We start from the raw sequence: 16,494 nt of genomic DNA on the forward strand, positions 1-16,494 counted from the left end.
GACTATTAAGTGTTCTAGATTAGAATATGGACTCCATGTCATTTTGAGAGGATACTATTTACGTAGAAATATTTTTCTTTTTTACAAGGTTAATGTCTCATTGTTTCTTCATTCTGTACTCCCTAACATTTCTTGGACCCTCACTTAATCATTTATCTTCTATAAATCTATATCTCTTCTACCTACTAGTATTCCATCAAGTTTAGGTTCTAATCAGGCATCTTCCTCCTTTCTTTTGGCCATTATTTGTTCATTTTCCATTAACTTTTTTTTTTTTTTAAGGGAGAGAGTGTGCACACTTAGGGAGAGTGTGGGGGGTGGAGAGGGGCAGAGGGAAAGGGAGAGAGAATCTTGAGCAGGCTCCATGCCCAGTCTCAGAACCCCAAGATCATGACGTGAGCCAAAATCAGTAGTCAGAAGCTTAACCAACTGAGCCACCCAGGTGCCCTTCCATTAATTTTTCTACCCACTGGAAGCTGGTTTATGCCATTCTATTTAAGATTGATAGTAACCTTTTCTTTTGAATTTTTCAAATAGTTTCATCGCAGTTTCCCCTCTGGGGCTAGATGGTCTATTGTACATTTCTACTATAATCTCTTGTCTCAGGTGTCTATGGGTATTGTAGTTGTTTTGCAGCTTTTATGAGCAATGCCCACTGCTTTTTTTTTTGCCTGTGTTCCAAGTTATGCAAAACAGATGAGGTCCTTGCCTTAGTCTTTCAGGCATTCCCCAGACAGTTTATAACAGATACATACGGTAAGTTACCAATATGGCTTTACTCCGCTTCCTCTGATTCAAGATGGGGGAAGTGGGAACCAATCTGCTGCCTGCTCAAGACTAAGCTTGCCCCCATTTGGAGGAAGTGGGATAAGAGTGAGTAAAAGTGTCTTAAAACTTTCTACCATTTGAAGATGGCTTTTACTTAATTGGAGATTTGCTTGACTGCTCTAAACCTTTGATTGTTTAAGTTGCTGCAAAGTTGGTTCAGAGAGCTTCTGGGATTTTTTTGTTCTATTTTGTATCAGTGGGGAATGAGAGCTTGGAGCTTACTAATCCACCATTTTGTTGATGTTCAGTAGTGACTTTTTAAAACAATTGTAGTAAAATATATAACATGAAACTTAGCATTTAAATTATTTTTGAGTGTACACTTCAGTGGAATTAAGTATATTCACATTGCTGAGCAACCATCTAACCATCTTAAACCATATTTAATTACAAATTATTTGGCTTCTTTTGCTTTTTTCATTTATTTGACATCTCTGTGGCATTTTACTCTGCTTTTAAGTTACAGAGTTATCTCAGCTTTCATGATGCTATTAAATTCCTTTCACCTCTCTGACTGCTTGTTAGCCATTTTTGTTCCATTTACCTCTCTGATGTTAATGTTTCCCAGGGTGATATTCTTTACTCTTTTCCCATTCTCCCTTTGTTTATACTCACTGGGTAATTGCATCTGTTTTCATGGATTTAAGTGTGTTCTCATGACATCCAGATTTGTATCACAGCCCAATTACTCTGTTGAACTCATACTCATTTTCAACTCCCATCTCATTAGTCATAAAATGGTATTCAATAGGAACCTCAAATTTTATATCTAGAATATTTATCTTTCCAAAAAATTTTTTCCAAAAAAAAAAAATCTGCCTTGGTTAATGAAGTCACTACTCACCTAAAATAGAAGATATAAGTAATTTTCTAATCACATAATCATTCTTAACCCTTCCTGTTTCTCTTTTGGTCACTCACCAGGTACTTTTGTTTCTAATGCTACATTCTTGTTGCTCCAATTTATTTTTGTATGACTTAAAAAAAATTTTTTTTTAAAGATTTTATGTATTAGAGAGTGAGAACATGAGCGGGGTGAGGGGCAGTGGGAGAGAGAGAAGCAGGCTCCCCCCTGAGCTGGGAGCCCAGAGCGGGGCTAGATCCCAGAACCCCGTGATCATGACCTGAGCTGAGGGCAGATGGTTTAACCCACTGAGCCACCCAGGCTCCCCCTTGTTGCTCCAATTTAGTTCAGACTTTCATCTTCTTGTGCTTTTGTTACCGTAGTGTCCTCCTAATTCTTACTTCTATACCTGTCTCTTCCTTTTCAAATTTATCATCTTTATCCTTGCCAGGCTTTAGTAAAATAAAAACCAGTCATGTCACTTAACTGTCTTTCCCCCCAAAATTCCTGTGGTTCCAAATAGATATCAGAAGATACTCAGATTCTTAGCCTGGTATGTTATACCTTTAATGCACATTCTGTAATGCATCTTCACAGCTTTGTCTCCTTCATTTCTTTCTTCTCACCCTTCTAGGACCAAAGCATCCTATTCTCATTTTCTGAATTCTCCTTGCCTTTCCTCTCTCCTAGATTGCCTTGCCTACCTCTCTCTTATTCTTCCTTATTTATTTTTAAGGATCAGCTCGAATTTCATCTCCTCCTTGAAGCCCAATTTGGTTAAACTGTCCTTTCTCTGTTCATGTAGTAGCTAGTTACAACACTGAGGATGCTATAATACTACTTTTTCTACCCTAACCAATGAACTCCCAGATACAGGAAGTATTTATTATTATTACTGTTGCTACTACTATGTCTGTTTTCCTATAGAAGAGAAGGGAGACCTATAAATAATTACAATATAACATACAACAATTCCTATAATAGGGAGCACATAGGAGGTCATTATTAACATTTTCTCAGGGTGTTGGGGAAAGAGCACAAAGTAAGCAACATTTGAGGCAATTTGAAGTACTGTTCACATTCCAGCTGGAGAAAAGAACTCGCGTAAAGGCAGTGGGGTAGAATGAGCATGACCTATTTAGGAAACAGCTGGCGCACACTGTGTGGCCCAAGACTAGATACTTGCATGTGGGGAAAATGAGGCTGGAAAGGTATAGCTGAAGACTGATTGGAAAGAGCCATTGTATGTTTTATTAAGTATTTAGAATACATATTTTTTTTTGCACTGTAGTTGTCCTAGGGAGTATTGGCATGTGTGTAGTAATTCACACTAGTTAAACAGATTTTAATCATATTTAAGATTAGAAGTTGTTAAAATTTTGAGGAAATTCGCCTGGGTGCCTCAGTTGGTTAGGTGACTGCCTTCGGCTCAGGTCATGATCCTGGAGTCCCCAGATTGAGTCCTGCATCAGGCTCCCTGCTTAGCAGGGAGTCTGCTTCTCCCTCTGACCCTCCCGCCTCTCATGTGCTCTCTCTCTCTCTCATTCTCTCTCTCAAATAAATAAATAAAATCTTTAAAAAAATTTTTTTTTGTGGAAATTCTGTTTTTATTTTCATATCAGTGCTTAATTTTGAGAAATTCCTTCCCTCTTTACCTGGTGAAGAGATCAAAATATACCCAGACATTTTCTTTAAATGGTATATTGTCTGTTATCAAACCATCCTTTCCATCAAACAAATGGAAAGATACACCGTGTTCATGGATTGGAAGAATGAGTATTGTTAAAGTGTTCACACTACCCAAAGCAATCTATTGATTCAGTGCAATCCCTTTCAAAATACCAATAGCAATTTTTTTTTTCAGAACTAGTACAAACAATCCAAAAATTTCTATGGAACCACTTAAGACCTCAAATTGCCAAAGCAATCTTGAGGAAGAAAAACAAAGCTGGAGGTATTATAATCCCAGATTACAAGGTATATACTACAAAACTGTAGTAATCGAAAAAGTAAGAGTACTGGAACAAAAATAGAAAGATCAGTGGAACAGATAGAGAGCTCAGAAGTAAGGCTATGCCTGTATGGTCAGTTAATCAACAACTCAGGAGGCAAGAATATACATTGGGGAAAAGACAGTCTTCAATAAACGGTGCTGGGGAAACTGGACAGCTACATGCAAAAGAATGAAACTGGACTTTTCCTTACACTGTACACAAAAATAAACTCAAAATGGATTAAAGACCTAAATGTGAGACATGAAACTATAAAACTCCTAAAAGAAAATATAGGCAGTAATCTCTGGGACATTGGCCTTAGAGCATATTTGTGGATATGTCTCCTCAAGCAGGGGAAATAAAGTAAAAATAAACTGTTGGGACTACACCAAAATAAAAAGGAAAGGAAACCATCAACAAAACAAAAAGGCAGGCTAGTGAATGGGAGAAGACATTTGCAAATGATATATCCAATAAGGGGTTAATATCCAAAATATTATGACTGTTACTCCTTGTCAATTGTTTTTGTACTTGGAGGAATGTTAATTTCTGTTAAGATCCTGAGTTCTGGCACTAGAATATGGACTTTAGGAAGTGGGGAAGTCTTATTCATTATTTACAGAACTTTAGAGTGTTGAATAAAAGTCAGAATTCCTTGCCCCAATTTATGGTCGGAAATAGACATTCCTTGTGTAACTTATCCACTGCATGAAAGTGGAAGCCTGCGTCACTCTCCTCTACCACAGTGTCTTGACTCCCCATAGCCTCTGTTTTGTATATGCTTTAGATTACACTAGATACCTTTTTGTTCTTACTTCTCTGATAAAAGGCATATAAATTTTGCTTATGGACAATCCTGAAAAGCCATACACTATCTCATACTACTGTAAAATTAAAAGTGTATAGTTATGGATCTAGACACCTAGTCACCATATACAATTAGTGGAGACATCTAGTTTTCCATTAACAAATGGAAACAAATGTTACCGAATTCTGTGGCCAAGCAAAAGTCAGATACCTGGTGTGGAAAAAAAAAAAAAAAAACATAGATGGGGATTACTATGTTGGAGAAGGGTTTATACCATAGTGACCTAAGATTTACTCTTAAGAGTTTTTTAACTGCATGACTAAAATGTCTATTTTTCTCTTTATGTCATTTCTAGCAATAGTGAGACTAATTTGTAAAACTTCAAATGTCAGAGAAATAAAGGAAAGGGGGGAAGTGGGACCATTAAGGGTCACTTTACATAATTCACTCATTTAATTGTCACAAATCCATTGTGAGTTGTAGGTAGTTATTATCCTCATTTTACAAAAGAGAAAACCTCAGGAAGGCTATTTGACTTGTCCTCCCAGTAGTAGCATGCAAATATACTATGTTTTTCTCTTTAAAATGCTTTTGCTTTATATCCTCATGGTTGAATTCTTTTGGCCCATCTGGAATTAATTTTATTATTAAGCATGACTCAAAAATCATTCATCTTCATAGTTTGTCCAGTTATACAAACATTTACCAAAGAGTGACACTTTTGTCAGTCCCATCTTGCCCCTGTCCTTACTATTGAATGGGCAATTCTCTCACCCTTTCAGTGCAGCAAGTCCCTATAACTTATGCATTGGTTAATGCTATTTAAATTCAGTGACATTTATTGAGCCCTTGCTATGTATTTTAGTTAGGATGCTTTAAGTTATAAGAAATAGAAAATCCAATGCAATTGAATCAGACAGTTCATTATCTCAGGCATGGGTAGAGTGGCTCCAGAGTAGATTAATTGATTGAACAAACAATCATCAGGGACCCAGGTTCCTTCCATCCTTGGCTCTGTTGCCCTCATTGTGCTTGACTTTGTCATCTACCATCTTCTTTGAGGCTGCAAAATGGCTGCTGTTGTTTTAGGTGTCATATACAGACATGACAATTTCTCTTGAAAGGAAGATATTTCTTACATGTATCACTTTTTAAGAGAGAAGAAACTTTCCCCCAGAATCCTTCTGTAGGTTTTCCCCTCATGTCTCATGTGACAGATTATTACCATGTTCCTGTACTTAAAGTGAACATTGGCAAGACTATGGGCCGTGATGTTGGGTTTAGATTAGACTATTTAGAACCAACCTCCTGAAGCTGAGGAAAGTCTTCCCACTCCTTGAAAGCTCATAGAGGAAGTTGGGTGGCTTGAACAAAATTCACAGTTAAATTAGGAAGGTGGAAAGGGGAAATAATTGTTGAATTCGGAGAGCCAACAGTTTTATCTAGTTATGAGTAAAATGTGATGATCAGTTCTGGGGCTTACCTTACTCAAGGCATTTGAAATCTAGCTTGAATATTGAAATAAAAAATAACTCTAAGACAAGGGAAACTGTTAGTTTTTATAGGTCATGCAGAAGAGGGAGTAGTGGTATAATAAAGAAAACAGGTTTGAGTCCTAGCCAGTGTCCTTTCTAGTTATAATTAGAAGAATGACTTGGGTTTTCTAATAATTTTTGAACAGTACAGCTTGAGTTTAAATAGACATATTTATTCTCAATTCCTGCCTTCATTTTTAAGAGATTCAGGATTTTTTTCAATCATGTTTTTATCATGGTCATGTTGTATCTTTACTAAACTAAGAGTTAGCATTTTGATTTTGATACAGCTTGCTAGCCAGTATTGGAACAAGTCAGTTAATATTTCTGATTGCTACTTGATAAGGTTGTTCAACAAGGTAATTTTTGAGGTTTTTTTGTGCCTAACATTTAGTAATAAAAAGAAAAACTTATGTGGAGTAAGGTTGGAAGCAGTTGTTTTCAATTATTTACCAAAGAGAGCATGTGGGTAAAATTTCATATATCTTTCTCTTTTTAAAAACAAGTTAAGCTATTATTTTTTAAAGATTTTATTTATTATTTGAGAGAGATTGAGAGAATGAATAGGAGGAAGGGCAGAGGGAGAAGCCAACTCCCTGCGAACCAGGGAGCCCCATATGGGGCTCAATCCCAGGACCCTGGGATCATGACCTGAGCCGAAGGCAGATGCTTAACCACCTGAGCCACCCAGGTGCCCCAATTTAAGCTATAATAATTTAGTTCTGAATCTTTTAAAATTTGCAAGTGTCTTTGGAAGAAGATGTTTACTAGGAACTCCTAAAATAATAGTTATTATAAAATATATATTGAGATTATTTTCCAGACAACTTTTTAAGGTACCAAAATTTTGCCTAAAAATTTTCTTGTGTCGTCCCTAGTACTTGGACTACTCTGTAGTCTAATTTTGGGGAGTGACCCGATGCACTGAAACTTTTAAGAAAAATATTTCTTGAATAATGTAATGCCATTGCTGTTGAGCAAAAAAATGTTGAGCTTGATGTACGTTTTATGCCTACTTGTTGGTCATTCTGAATAAGTTGTGGGAAAGGTGTTGTAGGAAAAAATGAGATATTAACTGGTTTATGCCTTAAAGAACTTAAAGATCTTTTTTTTAAAAAATCATATTTAATTTATCTTTTCCTAGAAAATAGTTCACATATTTATTGGTTTGGTTTCCCCCCCCTTTTTTTGAAGATTTATTTATTTATTTATTTATTTATTTATTTATTTATTTATTAGAGAGTGAGAGGGAGAGAGAGCACGAGAGGGGAGAGGGTAAGAGGGAGAAGCAGACTCCCCATTGAGCAGGGAACCCGATGTGGGACTCCATCCTGGCATTACCTGAGCTGAAGGCAGTCGCTTAACTGACTGAGCCACCCAGCTGCCCTTGGTTTGGTTTTCCAGTTTAGAATAGACCAAGCATCAGTTGGTCTTCCTAAAATCCATGTTTTCATAAAAAGGTTCTCATCTTTTTTTCTGTAAAAAGAATTACCAGAAATATTCAAATTGCTTAGAAGATTCTAGGAAATATATCTTAAAGATAGATAAATTTGCATTAGTGGAGGAGCTTTTTCTTCAGATCTGCACAAACTGTGAATTTTGAAAAGCCAGTTATTGGGTGGGTTGGTCTCTTCAAGCAATCAACAGCATTAGTATTATCTATTTTTCCATGTTCAGTTTCCAACTCATGCAATGATATATATATATTTTAAGATTTTATTTATTTATTTGAGAGAGAGAGAGAACAAGCAGGGAGGAGGGGCAGAGGGAGAGAGGAAGAAGCTAACTCCCCGCTGAGCAGGGAGCCCGATGTGGGACTCAGTCCCAGGACCCTGGGATCATGACCTGAGCCAAAGGCAGGTGCCTGCAATGATGTATTTTAAAGTGTGTTTAAGTTTGACTCTGCTTTCTGGTTTCCTAGGGAAATATTTTAAGTACTTGTATTCTAAAATAGCTGAGTGATCTCACTTATCCTCTGGCTTTAATTTTTCCTCCAACCTTTGGTGAACATGACTGTAGGGGGTCTGCAGAAGGTGTGTCTTCCTCTGCTGCTTCTGTTTTTATTCTTGGGCTTCGCTGAATTTCCCCAGCTAAATAAAATGAAGATTACTTGGGTTTATCTGAATGTTCCTCCTCTCCTGCCATAAGACATAAACTGTTCCTGCCACAAGATGTAAATGGAATAGATGCATTCCTACTTCAACACTGATTGGTACACCTTCACATTGTCCTGTACTTGCTTAGAAATATTTAAAAATCCACTTAAAAGTAAAAGCCCATGTTTGTCCTTTACTAATGGTTGTCCTATAAAGTGCTTCAAAGAAAAGAAAACCCTTATGAGAACCCAATGTGTTTTCATAATTAAAATGTATCTAAATGCAGAATTTATTTTATACTACACATCATATTTTAGGCACTGACATTTAGCTACTACCTTGTAAAATACTGATAGTCACAAATACAGGCCATTCGTTTTTGATGAGTGTGAAATAAGGATAAATGTAGTAGTCAGGAATGAAAGGTCATGGAAGGGAAAGGGAATGCGTTGAAGTCATGTGTAGCCAATTTGTGGTGATTCTGCTGCTTTTCAGACTGCGCGATTTAGAAGGTGAAAAATCTATATATAAAATAAATAAAAACAAATTTTATCTTTTTGTAGCACCCATGTAACCTTGTAGAAGGTGTTAAATGAATGCAAGATATACGAGAGAGGGCAGATTAAATGTTAAAACATATGTTTTATTCTTTACTCATAAAAAAGAAAAGTGTTCATAGTATGATCCCAAAAACTAACTGTGTGTTTGTTTATTTGTTTAGGATGGATTGGATGCTTTGGTATATGATTTGGATTTTCCTGCCTTAAGAAAAAACAAAAATATTGACAACTTTTTAAGCAGATGTAAGTAATTTTTTGTGGAGGTTAATGACAGACTGTATATAACAAAATCTTGACTTAGATAATTCAAGCCCATCTTTTTTTTTTCCTTCTTCTGTCTACTCTTTGGTTATTTCATCTAAAATTCCTACATAAAATGAGCAGGAAATTGAGGAAATAGGAAAGAAATAATATTAATTTGTTTATTGAGTGCCTAGTAGGAGGATATTTTATAAAATATTTTGCAGAAAAGGGAATGAAAAGTAATGGCTAAAATAAGTATGTTAAAATAATAATATACATACATGCACATTGAATTTCAATAGTGTTATATTTATCCTCTATTTCTCTTTTGTAAATTACTAGCTATTATATTTTAATACCTGCAGGTAAGAACAGATTGCACATGAAAAGCCCTCCTACCATTTAGATAAGGAGAATTTTCTCCATGAAATCTGGCTTATATTTAGGCTTTACAGACTTTCTTTTCTAAAAACCTTTTTAGATTTTGATATTTAGATTTTATCACTTAAAATTTGATTAAAGAATTTATTAAGATAGTTTCAAACTTTTAATCTTAAAAAAAGATAATAAAATTTAGATCATGAAATCTTTCCCACTCCATTTCTTTATTTCTGTTTCTAAACTGTACATAGTGATAACATTTGAGTTGGGTTGGTTTTGTGTTATTCAATTTTGGTTGCATATGTCTTGTTAGAAAAGTTTATTTTTCTAGTATGATCTTTTTCTCTGTTGTATTTATCATTTTTACACTTTGAAATCTTGCCTCAGAATTTTACTGTTTTTTATAAAAATATTTATTCAACCAAATTTTATTTTGGAATTGGTGCCAGAACCTGAAATGGGAACTTTTTAATTATAAATTTTCTTAATTTCTCACATCTTACCGAAATTACAGGAAAATTTTATCACTGCTTACATTTGTTTACCAACCTACTTAAAAATAGAGCAAAAGAACTAAAAAGGTGGAGAATCTTGACCATTTCTTATTTGATGAGAGGCAAAGAATAAATGCTCATTGGTACAGAGGAGGGGCTGTGTGATTTTGTAAAGTAGTGAGCAAGGATTGGAACACATGCTTTCTTAATTTATTACTCATTTTACTATGCAACATTACTGCTTTCATAATATAAGTATGCCTTTATATTACATTTTAAAATAGAAATATCAATAGCCACAATAGAAATAAGTAAAATAAAATGAAAGTATAAAGGCTAAAGTAAACTTTTAACTGATAAACATGTTAAGTGTAGTCTAGTTTTTAAATTGGAGAAAAGTACAGAGAGTAACATAACAAAATTTTAGCAAATTATATCTAGCATTATGTAAAAATTGTGATGAAGGAGGGTTTATACCAAGATTGCATTGTAAAGTTAGTTCAGGGTTCAAAAATCAATTAGTGTAATTTACCACATTAACATATTAAAAAAGAAAATCCATAATACCATCTCAGGAGATAAGAAAACGCATTTGATAAAATTCAGTATCCATTTTTGATTAAAAAATACATCTCTGCAAACTAGGAATTGAAGGAAACTTCCTTACAGTGATAAAGAGAATCTATAAAAAACCTACGGATTGTATTTAATTGTGTATGACTAAATGCTTTCCCCTTAAGATCAGGAAAAGGCAGGCCTGTCTTCTCTTATTACCACTTTCATTCAACATTGTCCTGGAAGTTCTAGACAGTGCAGTAAGGTAAAATAAAGAAAAATCATGTAGATTTAAAAAGGAAGAAGTAAAAAATTTTTTTATTCAAACAGCATGCTTTTGTATATACAAAAATCTCAAGATTCTACCCAAAAAGCTGTAAGAACTAGTTAGGTTCAACAAGACTGCAAATTAGAAGATTAATATGCAGAAAGCAATTGTATTTCTATATATTAGCGACAACCAATTTGAAGTTGATGTAACAAATATAGCACCTAAACATTTACAATAGAAGCAAAAACATGACAAATTTAGGGATAAATTTGACAAAATATGTATAAGACTTGTATACTGAAAACCACATAATATTACTGAGAAATTACAGAAGACCTAAAAAAAAAAAGTAGATATTCAATGTTCATGGATGGGACAATTCAATAATAAAATGTTAAGAGTCCTCGTATTAACTTATAAATAGAATCTGTATATTCTCAGAACCTAAGCAGTTTTTTTTTGTGTGTGTAAAGTGACTGGCAATTCTAAAATTCATATGAAAATGTGAAGGAGCTGGAATAGCCAAAGCAATTTTGGAAAGTAAGAGCAAAGCTGGAGAATTAACACTATAGGATTTTCAAGATCAAGATAGTATAATATTAATGAAAGAATAAACATAAATAAATGGAACAAAATAGAGAATCTGGAAACAGACCCATACATACGCAGTCAACTTATTTTCAGCAAAGGTGACAAGGTAATTCAGAATTTGAACCTTACTTCACACCATATACAAAAAGCAACTCAAAATTTTTCATAGACTAGACTTAAGAGCTAAAATAGCACTTCTAGAAGAAAACACAGAAAATATTTGTGACCGGTTAGGCAAGACTCTCTTAGATGGGACACAAATAACACCACTTTTAAAAGAAAATAGATTAGGTTTCATCAAAATTTCAAACTTTTTCTCTTCAGAAGATACTGCTAGGAAAATGAAAATAGGAACCATAGACTAGGAGAAAATAGTTGCAAAACATGTGAAAGGGGAAAGAATAATCTTTTCAATAAATGGTGCTCGGACAACTGGATATCTATATGTAAAAGAATGAAGTTGGATTCCTACCTTACACCATATACAAAATTAGTTCAGAGTGTAAGAACCAAACTATAAAACTCTTAGAAGAAAATGTTGGCATAAGTCTTTTTGCTCTTGAATTAGTTTCTTAGATACAATACCTAAGTACAAGCAACAAAAGAAAAATAAATAAAATGGACATAAAAACTAAAAACTTTTGTGCTTCAAAGGACACTGTCAAGAGAGTGAAAAGATAACCCACAGAATGGGAGAAAATGTTAGCATATCATATACCTGATAAAGGATTGGTATATAGAATATGTAAGTAAGTCTTACAAGTCAACAATAAAAAGATAACCCAATTTAAAAGTTAACAAGTGATTTAAATAGACATTTCTCCAAAGAAGATACACAAGTTGGCCAATATGCAGCATGTTTAGTCATTGGATGCTTTCAAATTATGGCCACAATGAGATACTATTACACATCTCTTAAGATAACTAAAATTTTAAAAACTGACAATGTCAAGTATATGTGAAAATGTGGAGCAACTGAACTCTGGCACATTGCTGGGTGGTTTGTAAAATGGTAAGGCACTCTGGAAAACCGTTTGGTGTTTTTCTTATAAAGTTATACAAGCTTTACTTTGTGAACCAGGAATCCCACTTCTGGGTATTTATTCAAGAGAAACAAAAGCATGTGTCCACACAAAGACCTCTCTGAGAATGTTTAAGTGGCTTTGTTCAAAATTGCTGTGAACTGGAAGCTGCTTAAATGCCCATCAGTTAGTAGTGGATAAACAAATTGTGGTACATCCATATAATGGAATATTTAACAGTAAAAAGGAGTAAATTAAGTGATATGTGCAACAGCATCAATAAATCTCAGAAGCATTGGGGTAAGTGGAAAAAGCCAGGCACAAAAGGGTCATACTGTATGATTCTGTTTATATGACATAACATTCCCCTTCAACTCAAATTGTATTTATGTAATACTTCATACAGAGTAATAGATCTTCATGGAATGATAGGATTTTATATTCTGCTAAAATTTGATTATATGGATATTTATAGCTTTCATTAGTAAGTTCATCAAAATTTTTTTACTGAAGGTGACTGTTTGCTTTGAATTGCTTTTTCCTGATGGATATCAGATATAGTGATCTAAGGATACACCTGGAACATGGGATAAAATCTTTCTCTTTAGTAATTCAGCTGAAGTCTCACTAGAGTATAACAGCTTTAAAGTATAGCAGTTTGAAATATTTTAAACTTTAGGCCTAACTGTATTACAGACTGTTAATTTTCATCTCTTCATGTTGAAGAATGTTTACAGACTGAAAGGGAAATGAGAATCTCTGACCATTTGACTGAATAATTAGTTAAATATAAAGATTTGCTTTTCTGGACTCTGGTGTATGGTACCTGAATAATAAGGACTACAAAGAAAATGTTTATCATCCTCATGTAACTAATAAAGATTTTAAGGTGAATTTTAAGTAGGTGTTAGAGATCCAGATAAAATGGTGGGAGTTAGTCACATTTTAGAAGAAACATGTTTGGGTGAGTGCATTGGAAGGAGGAGAAAAGGAGAATTTGGGAACAGTGATTATGACTGTATATGTTTGTAAACCATTATGAATGTCACTGAGAGTTGGGGTACAGGATTCATAATTATGTTAGTAGAAAAGCAAACTTATTAAACAAATATAACCAGTCTAAAAGAAGATAATAGAGGAGGGAAGAGTATTGTATGAGAAATTCCATGAACCTGAGAGTAAAAATGTGGTAGAGAGCATTTGTTTGGATAAAAAAATAAACCCTGAAATGGTATTTTATGGTAGCATACTATAGCTTTCCTTATAGATTACAAAAGTGGCATATTAGCTCTGGGAGTGATGGTGTAGCAGCTTCTACTTATAAAAGCATATTAACAGTTGACAGACTTTTTATTTGCTTTCTCAATTATTTATAGAGAAAATAATGAGAATAATTAGCTATTCTGAGTTTAATTGTGACCAAAAAGTCTGAATTGGTTAGCATTTGGGATTTGACAGAGACCTTGAGACAAAGCATTCAGTTCATTTTAGACCGGGTTTTCTCAGAAGTGGCACTGTTGACATTTTGGATCAGATAACTCTGTTGTGGGGAGGGGCTGTCCTTTGCATTGTAGCATATTTAGTAGTATCCCTGGCCTCTACCTTCTAGATGCCAGTAGCATACTCTTCTCCTTCCCTCAGTTGTGATAACCAGAAATGTCTTAAGACTTTGCCAAATGTCCCCTGGGCATAAAATTGCTCTCAGTTGAGAACTACTGCCTAAGACTTTATATTAATGAAGGAAAGAAATTCTGGGCACTGACAGGCACGTGGTCCAAGCTTAGGAGATTTAATTAAATTTATTTAAAAGATAAATCCTGTTAGTAGTGGTTCCAGGTGAAGGCTGAATTTCAAAAAGGGGTAAATATAAGAAAGTTTTAGCTCAAGAAATCAGGGTTATTCCACGGAAGTTCTTAGCTCAGTTTGAAACAACCATATCAAGTATGGGTATATATTCAGAGATAAATGTGAAAGAGTAGCATAAATCTATAAAAATTAGGTTAGGCCAAAAGCCTGTGATGAGCCGAGACTTGTGAGAAGTTCTTTTTTTTTTTTTTTTTTAAATTTTATTCATTTATTTGAGAGAGAGAGAGAATGAGAGATAGAAAGCACGAGAGGGAAGAGGGTCAGAGGGAGAAGCAGACTCCCTGCTGAGCAGGAAGCCCGATGTGGGACTCGATCCCGGGACTCCAGGATCATGACCCAAGCCGAAGGCAGTTGCTTAACAAACTGAGCCACCCAGGCGCCCTTGTGAGAAGTTCTTAAGACAAGAAAAGGAACTTCCCCCACTCTTCCTTCTCCATTTAGAGTAATGGGTTGAAGATGTATGAGAAAGTGATGAATTTACTACACACCACCACCATTCATTCATTTTTGAGAGAGCTGGGGTGGTGGGGGGGAGGGGTGGAGGGAGCGGGGGGAGAGAGAGAATTTCAAGCAGCCTCCACACCCAGTGTGGATCCCAAAGTGGGGCTCCATCCCACAACTGAGATCACGACCAGAGCAGAAACCAAGTGTTGGATGCCTAGCCGACTGAGCCACCCAGGCACCCCTGTGAGACCATTTATTCTTGAAATATTTTTTTCATGTCCAGTCACTAAAGACATGAAGAATAAGACAGTGTTTTTCTTTAAAATTGTAGATCTTACCATCTTGTGAAGGGAAATACAGGAGCAAATAGTAACTTTTATATATATTTTTTCTACATATATGTACTTTTATATTGAACTTTGTAGAGAATGTAATGATACACAGATCTTGAGGTAGTAAAGAAAGCCTTAAGAAGGAAAGTAATATTCGAGTTGAGTCTTAAAAGACCAGGCTAGATTTCTTTTTTTTTTCTTTTGAAGATTTGTTTATTTGAGAGATCATGACGTGAGCCAGACCAAGAGCCTGCTGCCCAACTGACTGAGCGACCCAGGTGCCCCCAGGCTAGATTTCTTAATTGAGGAAGAGCAGCTCAGGCAGAGAGGGCGTAGCATTTGTTAAGTCAGAGAGCAATCTAAAAGTATGATATCTTTGAGGAACCAGGAATTTTGTTTAAATTGAACTTCATTGATGATGAGTGGGAGGGGGTAAGGAGGAGGACAGATGGCAGAAAAGACTGAAATGGCAGGTTGGGGCTTTTGGCTTAATGGATGGGATGATAAAGAATTATTAAAAATAAGATTACTTTTTTTGTTTTCATTATTCTCATGATTTTTAAAAACTTAGAATTGAAGTTCAGAGAAGGAGAAGAAATTTGAGCTCTTCAAATTACTTTACATTCCCAGATCTAGGCAGATTACACCCTAGAATATTGAATGAACATGCTGATGTGTTGAGGATCTTTAGAAAACCTTTGCAGAAGGAAACAGTCAACAAAACCAAAAGACAACTGACAGAATGGGAGAAGATACTTGCAAATGACATACCATATAAAGGGCTAGTATCCAAAATCTATAAAGAACTTATCAAACTCAACACCCAAAGAACAAAGAATCTAATCAAGAAATGGGCAGAAGACATGAACAGATATTTCTGCAAAGAAGACATCCAAATGGCCAACACATGAAAAAGTGCTCAACATTACTCGGAAATACAAATCAAAACCTCAATGAGATACCACCTCACACCAGTCAGAATGGCTAAAATTAACAAGTCAGGAAACGACAGATGTTGGTGAGGATGCGGAGAAAGGGGAACCCTCCTACACTGTTGGCGGGAATGCAAGCTGGTGCAGCCACTCTGGAAAACAGTATGGAGGTTCCTCAAAAAGTTGAAAATAGAGCTACCCTATGACCCAGCAATTGCACTCCTTTACCCCAGAGACACAAATGTAGTGATCCGAAGAGGCACCTGCACCCCAATGTTCATAGCAGCAATGTCCACTATAGCCAAACTGTGGAAAGAGCCTAGATGTCCATCAACAGATGAATGGATAAAGAAGATGTGATATATATACACAATGGAATGTTATGCAGCCATCAAAAAAAATGAAATCTTAACCATTTGCAATGACATGGATGGAACTAGAGGGTATTATGCTAAGCGAAATAAGTCAATCAGAGAAAGACAATTATTATTTGATCTCACTGATATGTGGAATTTAGGAAACAAAACAGAGGATCATAGGGGAAGAGAGAAGAAAATGAAACAAGAAACCATAAGAGACTCTTAATCATAGGAAACAAACTGAGGGTTGCTGGAGGGGAGGAGTGTGGAGGGATGGGTGGCTGGGTGATGGACACTGGGGAGGGTAGGTACTATGGTGAGCGCTGTGAATTGTGTAAG

At 35.3% G+C, this 16,494-nt stretch overlaps 1 protein-coding gene across 4 annotated transcripts in view; it reads left to right on the top strand.

Moving 5' to 3' along the window:
- The window catches only part of ROCK1 (Rho associated coiled-coil containing protein kinase 1), a 146,229-nt gene that overhangs the window by 24,967 nt on the left and 104,768 nt on the right, over nt 1–16,494 (top strand). For all 4 annotated transcript variants that reach the window (XM_025886886.2, XM_025886888.2, XM_025886887.2 and 1 more), the window contains exon 2: nt 8,827–8,908. In XM_025886886.2, the coding sequence (XP_025742671.1) occupies nt 8,827–8,908 (82 nt within the window). The remainder of the gene's footprint in view (nt 1–8,826; nt 8,909–16,494) is intronic.

The sequence above is a fragment of the Callorhinus ursinus genome, unplaced genomic scaffold, assembly GCF_003265705.2.
Source record: "Callorhinus ursinus isolate GAN/ISIS: 27379988/994484 unplaced genomic scaffold, GSC_fseal_2.0 scaffold11, whole genome shotgun sequence".
Taxonomy (NCBI): Eukaryota; Metazoa; Chordata; class Mammalia; order Carnivora; family Otariidae; genus Callorhinus; species Callorhinus ursinus.